The 18,845-nt window shown below is 40.9% G+C and overlaps 1 protein-coding gene across 3 annotated transcripts in view; it reads left to right on the top strand.

Moving 5' to 3' along the window:
- Positions 1–11,640: 11,640 nt before the first annotated feature.
- PPP4R3A (protein phosphatase 4 regulatory subunit 3A) overlaps positions 11,641–18,845 on the top strand; it is a 69,175-nt gene continuing 61,970 nt past the window's right edge. For 2 of the 3 annotated variants that reach the window (XM_069086002.1, XM_069086004.1), the window contains exon 1: positions 12,344–12,497. In XM_069086002.1, coding sequence (XP_068942103.1) covers positions 12,356–12,497 — 142 coding nt within the window. In that variant the 5' untranslated portion in view covers positions 12,344–12,355. Of the gene's footprint in view, positions 11,753–12,343; positions 12,498–18,845 lie in introns of those variants that run through there. The other variant, XM_069086003.1, reaches the window with a different exon arrangement.

Below are 18,845 nucleotides of genomic sequence, written 5' to 3'. Positions count from 1 at the left end.
CAAATTATGGTATATGAATTTTTTTTTTTTGCTTTTTGGAGGGCAGTTGGGGGTTAAGTGACTTGCCCAAGGTCACATGGCTAGTTTTTATGTTAAGTGTCTGAGGCCGAATTTGAACTCAGGTCCTTCTGACTCCAAGGCTGGTGCTCTATTCACTGTGCCACCTAGACACCCCATGGTATATGAACGTTGTGGAATACTATTATGCTATTAGAAATTATGAAGGGGATGGTTTCAGAAAAACCTGGGAAGAGTTGATGACAAAGTGAAGTGAATAGAGTCAGGAGAACAATTTATACAGTAACAGCTATATTATAAAGACGATAAACTCTTAACTACTTAGTAACTCTGTTCAGGGAATGACCAACCACAATTCCAAAGGATTCATGATAAAACACACTATCCACCTCCAAAAATTAAACTGATAGACACAGAGAGTAGATTGAAGCATATTTTCTTCCCTTTTTTTCTTAGAATGTAGCTAATGTAGAAATTTGTTTTATATGTCTATACATATGTAATGGGTTTTATTTTTCTTGCTTTCTCAAGCAGGAAGGGAAACAGAGGGGAAGGGAGAGAATTCAGGGCTGAAAATACAATAAAATTGAGTTTAAAAAAAGTACTCTTATTTAATCAAAGTCTATACTGGGTGATAGCACTATACGCACAGCCTTCTAGATTATGTAGTCCAGAGAATTTCCCCCAATTAGCAAGGCTAACTGACTTACTGCCAAGAGGTAGTAAGCATAGTGGGAACATGGAGTGCATACATGGACACATATCCCTAAAAACAAAAAATAGAAATAATATTTCTACGATCATCTGATTATCAGTATCAATATAGGTAAAAAAAAAAAGATGCATGCCTACTCACAATGTATACAATTGTTATGAAACACGTTCAGTGAAATTCTTTATCAGTGGTAAGATGTTCCTAGATACAGATGTCATCATGCTAATTTCAAAGACCCCAGGACAATATATTTTCCTAAATTCCTAGATTCACAGCTGCTCAAAAGAACTTGGCCTAATAGTCCATGTGAGAAAAATCAAGTAGATGAAGAATACTTTGAGCCTGTTGCCATGAGGGTCTTCAGCATTCCAGAGTGCCACTGACCTCTCTCATTAAAATGCTAGCATTATTAGTATGACTAATTATCCAGAAATTATATCTCTCGAATTTTTAAAATGGCTTACCCACTTCCACCGAGGTAGAAGGAAATATGTAGAAGGCAGAAGCAATAACTTCTGGGATGGCAACCTTATCAGTCAGTCAACTAACATTTGAGTGTTTACTTTGTGCCAAGCACTGTATTAAGCACTAGAGATAAAAAAGAAAGGCAAAAGATAGTGTGGGGGGTGGGGATTACGTCAAAATCTTCTGGTGTAGCTTGGGACACCACCCAAGAGAGACAGAGTACCCGTGTACTAGAGGGAGAAAAACTTGAAGAAAGTCCAGGAATATGGACCAGAGCAAGAAAGCCTCAATCTTCCAGTGCCACGATGAAGAGACTAGGGCACTGTAAACAGATTTGTTCTATGTTTACTACTTTGACTAGCCAGGTTGTTTTCAGGGGAGTTAAGAGCCTTTTGAGAGCCATGAGCTAGATTCTTATATTCCCAGAGAATGTGCTGGATGAGGACATGAGACCTAGGGATCCTTATTCGACAGTAGCCCCTGAGACTGAAGCTGGTCCTTCGTATAGCAAGTCAAAGTCCAATATATCTGTAACCTCTTTTCCTGGACCTTGGTTCCTGGAGAGCAAAGATTATTTCATTTTATTTGTATCTCCATTGTTTAGCATCAAGCCTAGCACATAAAAGACACTTAATAAATGCTTGTTGATTGAGTGATTAGGATCATAGATCTAAGACTAGAAGATCATCTAGTCTAAACACTTCACTTTACAGATGAAAATAATGAGGTATAAGGAGGCTTTGTGATTCCAAAGTTATACAGGTAGTTAGCAGCAGAGGTGGGTTAGCTCAGATCAAGTTTCATGACCATGAAATTGCCACCCAAGATGCCTTTTTCAGCCTTTCGCAGGAAGGCTGAAGTTAAGTAGAAATTTCTTTATAATCATCTCCTAGTTTAAGCATTTTGGGATACTTCACACCACACATTTGCCAGGGTTTGATAAAGTTTATCCTTCCTCATTCTCCCCTCAGACTCACAGTAAGAAATAATACTTCTCTATCAGCCCCAAAGCTATCTTCTCTCTCATGTTTCCTTAGTTTCCGCTCATCTTTCCCTGGAAAGATGCATGAATAACAAAAGTATGGATTTGGAGCTAGAGGGGACCTTAAAGGTCCACATCTACTCAATTGTAAGGTCCTGGAGAATGGGGATTGATTCATTCTTTCTAATCCCCATGCTTAGTGTAGTGCCTTGCATATACTACATGCCTAATATATTCTTATTTAACATGACTAATGTGGAAATATGTTTTATGTGACTACACATGTATAACCTATATCAAATTGCCTTCTCAATGAGGGGTCTGAGGAGGAAAGGAGAGAATTTGGAACTCAAAATTTTTTAAAAAGAACATTAAAAAATTTTTTTACAGGTAATTGGGGAAAAAACAAAATACCAAATAAAAAATTTAAAAAAAAATAAATGCTTGTTGATTGATATAAACCCATCCCAAATCATGAATCTTATCTATAACATCCAGCAAAGTAGGTCTCCAGTGATAAACTCATTACTTAAACCAGTCCATTACATTTGGGGATGGCTTTAATTGTTAGGAAGTTCTTCCATATGTTGACCCAAAATCTGCTTTCCTATAACTTCTACCCATTCAACAGAGGTCTGGATTTGGGGGAATCAAGAATAATCCTATTTTTTCTTTAAAAAAAGAATAATCCTAATTACTCTTTCACATGATGACAGTGATTCTTTGAATGGAGCATGTCCCTGACTCTTCTCCAGGCTAAACATTATATCCAGGTCCTTCATGCAATACTCTGGACTCACCAGAAGGTGCTGGCCCTCTTGTTGGTCTGCTCTCCTGAGACAGACTGAATAGTCCAGATCTTACGACCAGCTTGGCCCTCATGTATCCACAGATTCCTCAATTTATACCATGCAAGATCTAGGTCATATGGCCTTACCAATTTTTCCCAAGTCTGTGTTTACTTACTTTCCAGCTACCTTTCTCCTCTCACTACAAAACATTGCTCTTTTATGACCCTGTACCTCATTCTCCACTACAGGCTAAAGTAATAAACACATCTGAGAAAGAGTAGACACCTTTACCTTATTCTCAAGTACTAGTTACTTCCTTGTCTCAGTTTCACAAGTCACTGGCCTTACTTAGGCCCCACCCACTTGGGCTAGAGCAGAAAACTACTTATCTTCACAGTAATTACAAATAAGAATACATAAGCATATCAAAGCAGGTATATATTCACACTTTCCCCTTTCCTCCACCAAAGGGCAGGGCCATTTCACCACAGAAGTCTGATTTATTGCATTATATATATATATATATATATATATATACATACTGCAGAACTCCCTGATTGGAAACACTTGTAATAAAAGTTGAAAAATGATGTCAATGACAGAAGATTTTCGCTAACCATTGAAGATTATATTTCATTTATTATGCTACTAAAATCCCAGGTCAAGTTTGCTATTTCATAAGGGGCCCCAGCCATGCTCACTCATTCCCAGCTCAAATGATTTTTTGGACAACTTTGTACCTTTTCACCAACAGGCTTGCCTCTGGGTTGGCATTCTCCTACCCAACCCCACCCTTGCAGCTTTCCTTTCTGTTTTATCTTTCCGTTTGTGTGTGTGTGTGTGTGTGTGTGTGTGACAGAGAAAGAGACAAAGAGACAGAAGAGACCTCTAGAGACATAGTCTCCTTGTTTACTTTCATTCATATCCCTAGGGTTTAGTACAATGCTTAGCACATAGTAAGTGCTGAAGAAAAGCTTTATCCATCAGAGAGATCCACAGGGTTTCTTGATTGAGAACTGAATCAAGTCACACAGTGGGTGCAATCACAGAAAGACTTGTCCAAATCACATCATTTAGTCAATCCATCAGCATGCATCTGTAAGCACTGGCTAGTGCCTGGCTCTAAGCGAAGTGCTAGGGACATAAAGAAAAGAAAAAGCAGTCCCTGTCCCCAAAGAGCCCCCACTCTGATGCATACAAGAGTAGGTGGGAGGAAACCTTAGGGGAATGCTCGAGCAGCTCACACAGGCCACTGTCTCCTTAATGTCCATCTCTGACGAAGTGGCCCTTCTCTTTCTCCAAGGAAAACATGTCCACATGTACCCTTAATGCCATTACCTCCCATTTCTAGAGTCTCTCCCTCCCTCCTTTTTCTTTCTCTGTCCTTCCCTCCTTCTTCCTCCTCCTACTTCCCTCTCTTGCTTCTTCTTCCTCCTCCTCTTTCTCTTCTTCCTTCTCCTCCTCTACTGCTGCTGCTGCTTCTACTGTCTCCTCCTCATCAGTTTTAAGACTGGGTTCCCTTATCTAGCCCTTGAAGATCTGGGGCTACTCAGAGTGTCAATTCCAGTGCTGACTCACACCAAAAGTCTGATCTGGACCTTTTGGATAAGATTCAGTCCTCTTTAGGCAGCTTAGTGGCCCCCAACGCTCAGAGGCTTACCAAACTGATGCCAGACCTGAGCAGAAACTTGATTGACTTTAGCTATACCACAAACTCAGGACTCCCCAGGTAAGTTCCTTCACCAAGTTCTCAGCACCCTCCTTCCCCTCTCCCCTTACTCCAAACACTATCTATGGGTCCTTATTCACTTTATCTCTCTGAGTTTCAATTCCTTATTTATAAAATGGAGATAACAGTAGCATCAATTATATGGTAGGATTGTTGTGAGAAAAGTGCTTAGCAAAAAAGATTTAGAAATGTAGGTTTTCCTTTCTATGGGACTATTAGTGGGAAAAAATGCTAAAGGTCATCTTGTCCAACACTTCCATTTTACAATGACAAAACTAGGGTCCACATAAATGAAATGATTTACCCATGGTCACCAAAGAGGTAAGCAGGGAAGCTTGGATTTATGCTCAGGTCCTCTGGCTAAACCCACTGTTTATACAAATATACTATCAGGCCTCCCATCCCTATCTACACTCTGCTGTAATATAGTAATGCCCCAGAGGTTTTGAAGTATGTAGGACCGTTCGTTCCTACACTAGATGATCTCAGACTGCTGTTATACATGGAATGGGTTCAATACATAGAAACAGGTTCCATGAGTTTCTGTGGCTATGAATATACCGAATAACAAACAAAATGGAATCAACTGGAAAGAGAGGGTAATAACACAACAGGAGAGTGTCAAGGTGGTCCTTGATGGAACTGGAAAGAACAGCTTTGATCAATGTCCTCTGATATGTTAAAAAGGGCCAGTTTATAATTACATGTGTAATTACATAATGTAATAAAAGTTCCCATTATTATATAATCAGAAAGTCCAACATTTTAGCAAAACATGGAAATATCATTTTCCGGGATTCTCACATTTCCCAGTAATCTCTGACTCCTTGGAAGTCAATAAAAACTCTAAGGTTCTAAGAAATAACATTAAGGGGTAGCTAGGTGGTGCAGTGAGTAAAGCTCTGGCCCTGGAGTCAAGAGGACCTGGGTTCAGATCCGGCCTCAGACACTTACACACACACACACACACACACACACACACACACACACACACACACACACACAACCTAGTTGTGTAACCTTGGGCAAGTTACTTAACCCCAATTGCCCTCCAAAAGGCAAAAAAAGAAATAAGATTAAAACACCTTAATTTTAAATAATGGATATGAAGGGTGTTAATTAAAAGTATATTGGTTCAGGAGCACGAGATGTAGGTTTGAAATGTGCTTTGTTCTTATGAATCAATGCTCACTCTGTCCTAGGAAAGGTAGATGGTTTCCCTGAGCTCTGTGACAAGTGTTAGTTCTGTTAGGAGACATGATTCCTGATTGGTTTAGAGAACAATGAGCCATGGCACCATGAAAGGAGGAGGGATTTGCTGCAGTTTGTTGGACACACTTCCCTGAGAGGACCTCAAGACCTGTTTAGGGAGGTAAGGCATGAACTTTTGAATGGCTAATGGGAGCCCCCAGAGCTGCAGACATGTGGGGAAGCTGACCTCCATTATGTCCCTTGACTTCCATGTTTGCAAGCCTAGAGAGTGGACATCCCTTGGTAAGAATATTCCCATTCTCCTGGTTTCAGTTGAGATCTTCTCTCCCAGCTGAAGGGATCATTTACTTTTATGTATTCTTGTAGTATATTCTAATCTGCTTAACTTCTGTGATTTGTTTCCTACTTCTTTGATAGAGTTTTACTATCTTTTTCAAGATGATCTTTTTAATTATCAGCATTTGGTGGGAAGGAGTCAAGTTGGCAGGTGTAAGCTAAAGGCTAGCCTTCCCCTCTGAAAGTGATCAGGAAGGGAACTTTCATTCTGATTAGACCCCTTTGAATTATATTCTTAGAGATATTTGAGGAGTAGCAGATTGATATTCTTGCCCAATAACCCCCTTGCTAGAGGACAGATCATCCAGCCTCAATCATCTTGAATCCTCCTGCCTTGCTTTTCCCCCAACTAGGAAATTAGCAATGCATAGCCCTCTACCTATCCTCTGTAAAGGTAGGCCAGACCTCAGATCATATCTATCCATACCACCCGGTATGTTTAAATAGCCTCATCTACATATATGTATATCTTATAGTAGTACTGTAGTACAGTTCTTTTTGGGTGTAGATGTAAGACACAGAATGTTTGAGGTATATGGGCATATCCACACCAATCCCTAGCGCTCTCCACTCCTGGATTATTTTATTAAGGCAAGCTAGGTGCAATAATGGGCCTCAGATACTCGGTAGCAGTATGACCCTAGACAAGTCATTTAAATTCAGTCTGTCTCAGTTTCCTCATCTGTAAAACAGGGGTAATTAATGGTATCTATCTCCCAGAGTTATTCTGAGGGTATAATGAGATCTTTGTAATGCCCTTTGCAAACCTTAAAGCAATATATTAATTCTCTTTTTTTCCAAATTCAAAGGCAGACTAGTGGGCATACTCTGGAATATTCTCAGAAATGACCAAAAATTAGAGAAACTCTTTCTTTAATTGACTAGGCCCCTACACCAGAGTAAAATCAAGGAAATCTCTTCTCCCATAGTTCAGCTTCCCCCTCCCAATCCCAAACCACGAACTCATACAATCTTAGACAAAAATCACTGTTTAATGTAATTTATTAGCAGCATTAATTAATTTAGAAATGAAGATAAACATCTAAACAAAATACAGAAAACTACGGGTTACTATTTTTCTCCCTCTTCCACCCTATTTCTAGCTAGTCTAAGGGAGACAGGTCTCTAAGGAAAGAGTTAAGATTTAAACGTTGGGTGAAGTTTTCCCAGCATTGACTCAGGTTTAAAAAAAAAAAAAGAGGGAAGGGGGAAAGGAAGAAAGGATCTGTTGACTGGATTTCACTTTCAGCCACAAGTGCAGTTTGAACTGATTTTAGCACCGATTCACTCTTGCCATAAGCCTATCTTCCTTCCTCTTGCCATCTGGTCAGTCTGCTGTATACACTTATCACTCCTCTCTATCTTCCCTGTCTGCTGCTCCAAAACTTGAGAAGTCCCTTTTTCAAGGTCACCAGAACCCAAAAAGAAACAGCTTTCCCAAATGCCTGTGAATATCCATTCCAAGAATTCTCCATCAGTCCAGGGAGGTCGCCACAATTCTCTTGTGATCCTGAGTCTTGGCAACCCAGAGCTACACTAATGTGATCCTGATTTCACCTGACACTGTTTCCTCATTCTTTAAAACCTATAAGCATTTATTAAGTGCCTAAAATGTTCAAGATCTGAGCTAGATGGTAGAACTACAAAGCCAAAATGAAAAGAAGCTTGTGGTCTATTGGAGGATGTAATATTTACATAGGAAGTAAGTACAAGATAATTTGAGGAGGGAGGGAAAACTGACAAAGGGGGACATCAGGACAGGTTTCCTGTAGGGAGTAGCACCTGAGTTGAATCTTTAGTGCTGAAAGATTCTAAGAGTCAGAGGTAAAGATGAAACGCATTTCAAGTATGTGGGGCAGCCTCTACAAAGACACTGAAATGGGAAGATGCAGAGCTCAGGGAACAGTAAATGGGCCAGTTTGGAAGGAACATAGAGACTATGCAGGGACTGTAATTTTAAATATCCGGAAATGTAAACAGAGCCAAACATGAATGGCTTTAAATGTCAAGTGTAGGAGTTTTGTGATTTATCCGAGGCAATAGTGAGCCACTAAAGATTTCTGAGCAGAGGAGTGACATCATATTGGAGCTATAAGATTATTTTGTATGGAGGATTAAGTTGTATGGAGGATAAATTAAACTAAAGGAAAGACTAGAAGCAAGAAGACCAGTTAGGAAGCTATTATACAAATCTAGGAAATTAGGACCTGGACTAGGATGGTGGCCATATGAAGGGGGAAGATGTAAAATATTTTTTAATTGACATGATTTGAAAACTGACTGGATTGGGGGAGGGGGGGGGCAGTGATTTACAATGAAGTGTTTGTATGACACCAATGACTAACTGGAAGAGTGATTTCAACAGAAATAGGAAAATTTGGAAGAGGAACAGGTTTAGGAGGGAAGATAATGAGTTCTGTTCTAAATGTATTGAACTTGAGAAGCCTAAAGAAGATACATCCTGGTGGAAGCATCCCATTGGTAGTCTGAAGCCAAAGTAGAGCTCAAGAGGGAACTTAGAGCTGAGAATTTAATTTTGAAAATCATTCTGGAAAGACACTAGGTGGCACAGAGAATAGAGCACTGGCCCTGGAGTCAGAAGTACCTGAGTTCAAATATGGCCTCAGACACTTAACACAAAAGCTAGCCGTGTGACCTTGGGCAAATCACTTAACCCCAATTGCCCTCCAAAAAGCAAAAAAAAAAAAATCATTAGAAATAATCGTTAAACCCCTGGGAGCTAATTCGATCACCAAAAGGGTATACATACAGAGAAGGGGATCTAGGACAGAGTCTTGGAAGCCACCTCTTGTTAGGGACCATAATGTGAATAAAGATCCAATCAGGAAAATTAAGAAGAAAAATCAGCCAAGAAGTAGGATAACCAGGAGAAAGTAGTGTGACAAAAACTGAAGAAGAGTTATATGGAATAAGAGGGTGATCAACAGTATCACAAGCTGAAGAAAGGTCAAGAAAGTGAGAATTGGGAAATTGGCAATTGATATCTGTGAAGTCAGTTTTAATCCAGAGGTAGTAATCAGAAATCATATTGCAAAGGATTGAGAAATGAGTGGGGAGTAAGGGAGTGGGTATAGATGGTTTTTCCTTTAGGCTCTTGGCTGTGAAAAGGAGGAGAGACAGCAAGGAAAGGTGAAGAACTTTTAAGGATGAAGAGGTCTGACCCAATTTATTAACAGCCTGGAATGAGCCAGTAGAAAGAAAAGGTTGATCAAAATCCTTTGGGGCCCGAGTAAAGGTGTTAATTTTGGCAATGTGAAGTCTTAAAAACTGGAGAAAAGGAGGGAGAGAGGGAAATAAAATATAGAGGAATTTCTAAGTAAAGCTAGGAGAGAATAAAGGAACTCACCATAGACATCTGTTTTCTGAGTGAGGTAGGAGGCAAGACTTTCTATTGGGAGGGAGCAGGCAGGCAATCAATGACTGAGGATGGCAGAATGTTTGGGACAGCATATGGGAAGTTCAACAGGAATAAAAAGGATTGAGATAATAGTAACTGACATTTATATAGTTCTTTAAGGTTTGCAAAACACTTTACAAATGTTATCCTCACAACAGCCCTGAGATGTAGGTATTGGTATTAACCTCATTTTCTAGACGAGGAAACTAAGAGTAGGTGAGAGCCTTTCTAAGAAGAAGGCCCCATTCAAAGTGTAACAGAATAGGAAAGGAAGTGGTAGAACTGACAAGTAAATTTTGATTCTTATGTAGAAACTGAGCACCCAGTTTGGGGTTTACTCTGGTCCTTTTCCCTCTTGGAGCATACTTCAATGTGTTTCAGCAAGCATTCATTATCACTTACTTAGGAGAAGGTATTGTGTGTTAGATGCTGGGGAGGGAGTTACAAAGAAGGCTAAGACACAACCCCATAAATTCCTGGGAAGAATTTTAAAATCTAAGAAGCAGGAGTTCTTAATTTAACATCTATGAAATTAAAAAGCAAACAAACCAGTATTTTGATGACTGTATTTCAAATATCATTAGTTTTCTTTGTAATACTCTATCTTTTATTTCTTTGAAAACAGAAGCAGGAGTTCTTAATTTAACATCTATGAAATTAAAAAGCAAACAAACCAGTATTTTGATGACTGTATTTCTAATATCATTAGTTTTCTTTGTAATTCTCTATCTTTTATTTCTTTAAAAACATTGTGAGAATGGTTCCACATGCTTTACAAAAGAGCCAACAGAGAGCCATGTCGGGGGAAAAAAAGTTAACCGCTGCCTTAGAAATAATCTGGTCCAACACCATTTTACAAACAAGGGCAGTGATGCCCAGAGGTGAAATGACCAGGCCAAACGGATCACATAGCAAAGCTTGGACTAAATCCTAGCTAGGTGTCAGGGCTCTCACCTAGTCTTCATTTCACCACACGACTCTCCCTTCTCCCGGAAGGCATACAAAGAGATATAAATATTAAAATGTGGCAAGTGGATTGGAAAAGATACAAACCGGGTGAGATTCAGGAGATTTGAGGGAAGAGATCACTACTACTGAGTGCTACTTAGTAATTCATTCCTCTGCTCTTTATCACCCTGACTTAAAGATAGAAACCAGAATTCTGCTTTTACTATTTGTTTCAGTTTATTAAGAAAGGGAGCAGAGAGATAGACAGACAGACAGAGACGGACAAACAGGGAGGCAGTGAGAGAGCATGTCAGAGAGAGAGACCAGATTTTATTTCCTGTACCTGTTCCTTAAACTGCCTACCATGGGGAGAAGGGTCTCACAAACCACCTGAGGCTTAGGAGCATGAACAGTCCCAGTTCACTCTACGGGGCTTCAGAGTTCAGAGAAAATAAAACAGCAGCTGGGGAAAATCACCTCAAGGACTGAAAAAAAAAAAAAAAAAAGAAAACGTGGCCGGCACGGGGGTGGGGAGGGTCAGGAGATTTACCAGCAGAAAGAGGGGAGGGAGGTGGTCCTTGGTGCAGGCTCCAAGAACAGCCAGTAGCTTCAGCCCGCGAACGCACGTGGGTGGAGCTCTGGGCAGAGCCGCCGCCCGGGCGAAGCTTGGGCGGGCTCTGAATAGTTTGAAATTCATCAGCCTGGCTGATGACGAACGCAGGGAGCGACGGAGGCTCAGCGCAGCCGGTCCCTAGGTTTAGTGTACCCGCGTGCGCAGAGAATCTCTAGGAAGTCCAGGACCGTCACTAGGGCGACGAGGTCTCTTTTGCATCCCAAGAGCTGCCGCGCTCGCTTCCGGTCTAGCCTTGGAAACTCCAGTCCCGTCCTCTCCCCTCTCCTCCCCCTCCCTCCCTCCCTCCTTCTGAGTCTTTCCTACCCGACCAGCGCCACCAACCACGGTGCCTGTACCTTTAAATGGCGTGTCCTCGGCGCGGCCCCTGCAACTGTGGGGTAGAAGACCCCGCGCGCCTCTATTGAGGGATGAACCAAGATGGCGGCTGCTTTGGCTCCGTGAGGGAGGAGGAAGAAGCGGCGGCGGCGGCAGAGAGGGGACCTGGCGTTGGGAAGGGCGCCCCAGGTACGACCGGGGGGGCCCTCGCCGACTCTGGAGAAGCGGCGGGCGCAGGGGCACAGGCCGGGGTCGGACACTCTCGAGACCCGGAGAGCGCAGGGGAGCAGCGGAGCCGCCGGGGGCGGCCGCGGCGACGGGGCCCGGGTATGAGGAAGGAGAACATGGCGGCGGCCTGAGGCGGCGGCGGCTGGAAGCGGCTTGGCGAAGGAAGGGCATGGCGGAGGCGGGAGCAGGGCAGTGACCCGCGCCCGGAGCCCCGTGGAGGCCATCCTTCCTCTTTTTCCCCGTGGTGGGCACCTGGGCCTGGACAATAGATCCTCGCAGGAGCACCAGGGCAACGCTTGCAGGGGGGGGGGCGGCCAATCCAGACCCCGGCCCCCCTGGTGTCCCCCCCCCCGGCCTCCCGGGCCGTGACATGAGGGAGGAGGTCGCCGCGCGTGGGAGTGAAGGCCCCCTGCAGGGAGGCCGCGGTGCGCGGCGCTGAGCGGAGAGGACCCCGTCGGTCCGGGCCTCCCGCCTCCCTTCCCCCTCCCGGGGCCCGCGGGGCGTCTCCCCCACCCTCACCCCTCACCCCCTCCCCGGGCGGTGGCTGCGGGGGGGGGCGGCAGGATGACTGACACCCGGAGACGGGTGAAGGTCTACACGCTCAACGAGGACCGGCAGTGGGACGACCGGGGCACCGGGCATGTGACCTCGGGCTACGTGGAGAGGCTGAAGGGCATGTCCCTGCTTGTCAGGGCGGAGAGCGACGGTGAGTGCAAGCAGGGCGGGTGGCGGCGCTGGGCTGGGCGGTGGCGCTGGGGCGGACCCCCCTTAGGTCTCCTCCAAACGGAGGCAAGTTCAAATCCACCGGGTGGAGGGCGGGAGGAGCGCATGCCGCCTTCCCCGCTCCCGGGGGACGCTCGGAGCTCCTTGGGGAAACGGCACTCTGGAGGGTAGGAAGTTAGAAGACGAGCGCCCACCGGGTGCCAGACGCTCCACAAATGCCGGCTTTGATCCCCGAGACAAGCCTAAGGAGAACTTGGCGGGTGGGGGAGAGGTCTCTGTTAGAACACCGTCCAGTTAAGAGCGGAGAGACAGAATGCCATCTCCATCAAAGCACTGCCCGCCCGGGGCCTGGACCCTCACGTTCTAGAAACGTTTTATTTCCGCCCCTTCTAGGGACCAGGCTCTTGTTTTGCTTAACGTGTGAGAGGAGGCCAGCAAGCAGCCTTGCTTCTGTAGCCCACAGGTGTGTGTTCGCCACGTGTGGACAGGGCTGAAGTGTAGGGAGCTGGGTGCTAGCAGTCTGTTCTTCTTTCTCATAAGTCAATCGGTAGACAGACATTTATTGCTTGCCCCTACTGTGTGCTGGACACTACTGCTAAGTGCTGGAAATACAGAGCAAGGGGAAAGATGGTCGACTGTTAACAGGCACTGTTAAGCCCTGGAAATAGGGAGCAAAAGACAATGAATCACTTATTGTGTTCCCAGGCACAGTGTTAAGCATCAGAATCTTCTCAGGAGCTTACAGTCTAATGGGGGGGGGGAGTGTTCATTTGAGAGTGACCTTGAGAAAGTCATTGAATAAATCCCTTTGTGCTTACTAGTTTGTTCATCGGCTAAACAGGTATGTAATTTTCACGAGGCATTAAGAGATTTGTTAGCTATTTCTTACTTTTTGAAGAATTGCCATAAATGGATTTTGGAGTACTTGGAAATATCATACACTTGAGCTCCAGTTTCCCATCAAGAATTGATAGGCTAACTTTGCATTTGATAAAAGATACTACTTTGATCTCAGAGACATATGTGCTGTTTCCTTTTCAAAGTATTTTGTTGATAATGTTCTTTGTCCAGAGAACTTTCTATAAGATCTGATTTAATTTATTTTTTGTACTGGCCCTTTTTCTTGTTTAAACATATGGAGAGACAGCATGGCATTATGGCTAGCCTTGAAGTCTGGAGCATCTCGGTTCAAGACCCATCTTTTAAATTGCAAAATGTTTCCAGTTTACTTTGGTGTGGAAGACTCCTCACCCATTAGAATTCCTAATCATAGGTTGGCATAAAACAAGGATATTGGCATAAAACAAGTACCTACTGGTAAAACTTCTATTCCATTTTTGCTCTTTGAAAGTTTCTGGGGTACTACAATTAATTTAGGCCTTGTTGCTACTTTACTCAATTTGAATAGTTCCACAACCAATAGGTTGTATTTTGAATATAAGATCTTGGCTTAGATTTTTTTTTTTTCAAATCATCTTTTGGTGACTACTCTTCTCTCAGCTGTTATAAATTTCAGCGAGCTAAGAGGGGCTATTTGTGGTCATTGAAGATTAAACTTCAAAATACATCTTCACATCACTTTATAGTGAAGTATTTTTAAAACTAGAAAGTTCACTTTCCACTCAGGATGGAATTTAAATGGAATCAGGTTCCTCACATACCCTTTAAAAAATATGAAGCACCAAAGAGAAGAAAAATGCAAGGAAAAACCACACATAAGTAAATATATGCATATTTGGAGAAATTAATAGAATTTTAAGACCAATAAAAGAGGTTGAAGAAAATAAAAGTCACATCTTAGAATTTAAAAGCCCCCCCCCAAAAAAAAATATTGCAAAAATTTTTTGAGAAGAAACTGAAGAAAAGCAGATAATGGAGCACATGGTAGAACACCTCAGTACACTATGGAAAAACTGATTTAAACACAACACTCAACAATTGGGATGTATTAATTCCAAAAAAAAAAAAATTTGAAAGTTTCTCAGAATCAAATGACAAACTTAAGGGATGCTTCTTCACAAGCTGACAATTGGGGATTACTGAAATTACAGAAAATTTAGAAAAAGAATATGAACACTTCCAAGAAATCTTCATAGAAAATTTCTCAGAAAAAGCAAAATCTACAGCAAAATAAAATAGAATCCATCGAAAAATAAGGAAGGCCCCAAGATTTTTAAACTCCAAGAATACAATGATACAGAAAAAATATTTCAAGTTACAAAGAGACATACAGAAAACATCAGAGTCATAGTGGAAATCATGGAGGATAAGGGATGGTCAGAGAAACTGGAATATAATTATGTACAAAAATAAGCCAGAATTAATTTGCCCAGCAAAAGTTAGTATGCTGTTTAAAGTATGAATTATCAACATTTGAAAAGTTTACAGTGAAACCTGTGGCATTAAGGAAAATTTAAAACCATAAACCTCAGCCAGAAAAGGACAAATATTTAAAACAATTCACACTTCTCAAAGCAAGACAAGTTAGTTGCTAATGTTATGTTTTAACCCTCAGTATTGTTTTGGATAATCACTGTTTCAATAATATGCTCCTGACAAAGATACCCTCTTGTTAATAAGACTGAAGAAGTTGGATTTTCTTAAGTTTAATGTCAAATAATAAAAAGTTTGTTCCTTTTTATAGAATGGTTGAAGAAAAGACAAATGTAACAATTTTATAATGTTAAATAAGAATGGATTAAACTCTTCAATAAATGAAGAAGTCATAGAATGGCTTAAAAAGCAGAATTCATCAATGTGTTTGTTCACTGGAAACAGTCCAGAAAATCCAAAATCTGTGAGGAACTGACACATTTCTATAAGACTATTTACACATTCCTCAGTGGAGCACTGGTCTAGGGATGTGACAAGATAATTTTTGAAGATGAAAATACCAACTGGTTAACTACATGAAAAAATTCTTAAATTCTAATGATCAGAGAGATACAGCTCTAGATGGCCTTGGAACACTACTTTGCATCCATTGTAATAGCAGAAAATATGTGATTTGTTAGGTGGGCTATGGGGAAATGGGCATTCATGTTATTGGGCCTTCAGACTGGCACGGACACATTTTACAGATTTGATAAGCAAGTGTACAGTAAAAGTCATACTTGTTTATTTTGAGCCGGTGATCCCATTGAATAGGGCTTTATTCTAAAAACATAGAAAAGAAGCAGTTTTCATAACTGCTTTGTTTTAGGTATCAGAAAATTGGAAGCATCCTATATGTTCAAATGGAGAATAGTTAGATACTTTTTGGTATGTTAATGCAATGTAATTTCATAGTGTTAGAACTAAATATAAGGCATACTGGGCCAAGTAGAGGTACCTTGTATAAAGCAATTCATAATGAGATCATTAGTACCAGAACATGTACCTTGACTACAGTTAGGTATATAAAAAGAAAATGAAGAAAAAGAAAATACATGTTTATAGAATTTCAGAAGGACTTGGAAGTAGGAACAGTGAATAGAAACACTATTTAATTTGTTTGGTTCTACTTTGTTTAATAGTAAGAGTTTTACTTAGGATATCCTGATTTTGTATATTTCATTATTTGTTTTTGTTGACAGTTCATAAGTTTATGATAATTTTTTTTTAATCTTGAAAGTTAAATGATTAAATTGTGTCCTATTACATAAGAACACAATTTTAAATTAAATGTTTCTTTGGAATTTTGTACCTTTTTATGGATAGGCCCTCAACCAGTGGAGTTTGCTTCTCATCCATGCCTGCTCCGTCTGAGTAACTCCTGTCCCTGGTTTCCTTAAAATTCTCCAGAGGGCATCCACCCTACATGCTGGAGCCCTTCCCCTAGATCTCTTGACATTGCATAGATAACCAGTGGGGAATAAAAGGGCTATTACCTTTTTTTTTCCCTCTGCCATCCAACTTTCTGGTCACATCCTTTATACCTGTTCTCTTGTTCTTCAGAGGTTTTTATCACTGCCAAGAAAGATGCATAGCACAGTCATAGCATCAAGGATTTAGAACTGGAAGAGACCTCAGAAGTTATCTAGTCTAAAACCCTCATTTTATGGAAGGATTCCCTAGAGATGATGATCTGTTTGATGAAGTCAATGTGTTGGTTGTAGTAAAGCACAAAAATTGCAGAGGCTTGTAAGTGTGCTTCATAATCACTCAGAAAAATTCAACTTTCTTGTCCTCTCTCTCTCTCTCTCTCTCTCTCTCTCTCTCTCTCTCTCTCCCCCCCTCTCCCCCCCCCCCCCCCCCCCCCCCTCTCTCCCTCTCCCTCTCCCTCTCCCTCTCTCTCTCCCTCTCCCTCTCCCAACCCACCCTCCCAGATTCTCCCCAGAAACAAAGGCCATCTTTTGTACTTTATAGTTTGGAAATAGTTTTCGTTCTATCTGCCTTGTTACATTGTTTTATAGTTGACACAGCTAAATTTTTAATTATTTTTCTTTGCATAGCTCACATTAAAGCCGAATGATTATACATTTCATGTAAGAGATTAGGATATCCCTCAGCTAGGGATTGTCCACAGCACCTTCTTCCCAAAATTATAAATGTGTGACTCCTAGAAATACTGATGCTGTTAATTGAAAAGAGGTATTTTAAGAGCTTTTTAGATGAAGATCACAACCATTTCATGCCTTTATGAGTAATACTTAATGTATTTCCTCTAATTTTATAAGATAGAGACATTTTTTATTCAGAATTCATTATTCCTTTATTGGGGGGGTATTGAGAACCATATTTGATATTTCAGGTCTTTATTTTTACAGTGGATTGTACGTTACATGCTAGTTGTCTACTTTCGTTTGTCAATATTCACAGGTTCAGAAGTGAGTTTGGGGTCTTTGAAAGCAATTTTTTAATAAGCTTGGTAACAAGTTAAATATGAAGGATAAAAATAAATGATCATAATGCTCAGTCAGTATGAGACATTAGGAATTATTTAGTCCAAATACATTATAATTCAGAAAAATATCTAAATTCTTTTCCTCATATTTTACCTCAGTGTGCAGTAATTCTTGCAAATCTATAGGAAACAGGTACTGGGAGCCAGAATCAGTGAGAGAAGCAAGGTGCAACATGGAATTTTTAAAAGTTTAAAGATTAGGGTGGCTAGGTGGTGAAGTGAGTAAATCCCGGTGTCAGGAGGACCTGAGTTCGCTTCTGGCCTCAGACACTTAACACCCACACAAAGAAACTAGCCGTGTAACTTTGGGCAAGTTACTTAACCCCAATTGCCCTCCAAAAGGAAAAAAAAAAGTTTAAAGATTTTTAAGAAGGACCTTTAGCCATAGAAATCTTAGAAACAAATAAAAAGTTGCTGCAGACAAGCAGTGTGAACACTTTACAGATGAGAAAACTGATACCCACACAAATGGAGTATCAGTGAAGTTCCAGTGATTCGTATTGGAGCCCCAACCAGAAAATGAGTCTTTTTTTTTTTTTGGAGGGGGGAAGGCAGGGCAATTGGCTGAGTGACTTGCCCAAAGTCACATGACTATGTTAAGTGTCTGAGGCCAGATTGGAACTTAGGTCCTCCTGACTCCAGGGCCGGACCTCTATTTACTGGGCCACATAGCTGCCCCGAAACTGAGTCTTTTGACTCCTATGGTAATACCATGATATAGTACAAAGCCAAACATGAATTATTTTAACAGGGATAATTGATAATTTGATTGTTGCTCAAGGAAAAAAACAAAGACTTATAGAACCCTTTAAAGCTGCTGCCTATAATACATGTATATGAATTACCAGTATTAGTTATTGTAATTATAGAATTATTCGTAGTGGACCACACTGTTAATATGTTTAACTTTTTTTTTACACAGAAAAACTATTTTCTTGGTTACCTTCTCATTTTTTTATTTTTATATAATCTCCATAAAATAAAATTAAAATGTTAATATTTTGAAATTTTACGGTCACCTTGTGACTATGGGGAATAAGCTAAGTATTTCTCTGAGATCCAGAAGAATTTTTCCACCTGCTAAATGTTTCTGTCACTGATAAAATTTCTCTTCAGTAGTAGAGCTCTGTTCATGTAGGACAGGCATAATTATGTTTACTGTAACTTATTTAATGACTTTCTTCATCTTACTTTGTGAGACAGTTATTGATGTTATAGATACTCTAAATTGAAGTTTGTGTTGCTTGCCTTGTTTAGTCAGATACACCTGTGAATTTGCTGAAATGTGAGAGATGGTCATCTGCTTTTTGTCCCCTTCCACAAGTAAACTAATTTGTATGTGATTGTATGTAATTTATAAAATGAGTAAGGAAAGGTGAATTTCAACAGACACTAAAAATCAGATGCTAAAACATGTATAAAAATTACATATCTCCACATAGGCTA

The sequence above is a fragment of the Petaurus breviceps genome, unplaced genomic scaffold (assembly GCF_028583685.1).
Source record: "Petaurus breviceps papuanus isolate PSGF00001 unplaced genomic scaffold, PetGlider_PUasm1.0 177, whole genome shotgun sequence".
Lineage (NCBI taxonomy): Eukaryota > Metazoa > Chordata > Mammalia > Diprotodontia > Petauridae > Petaurus > Petaurus breviceps.
Note: the sequence above shows the minus strand (reverse complement) of the source record. Positions and strands in the feature narration are given on the sequence as shown.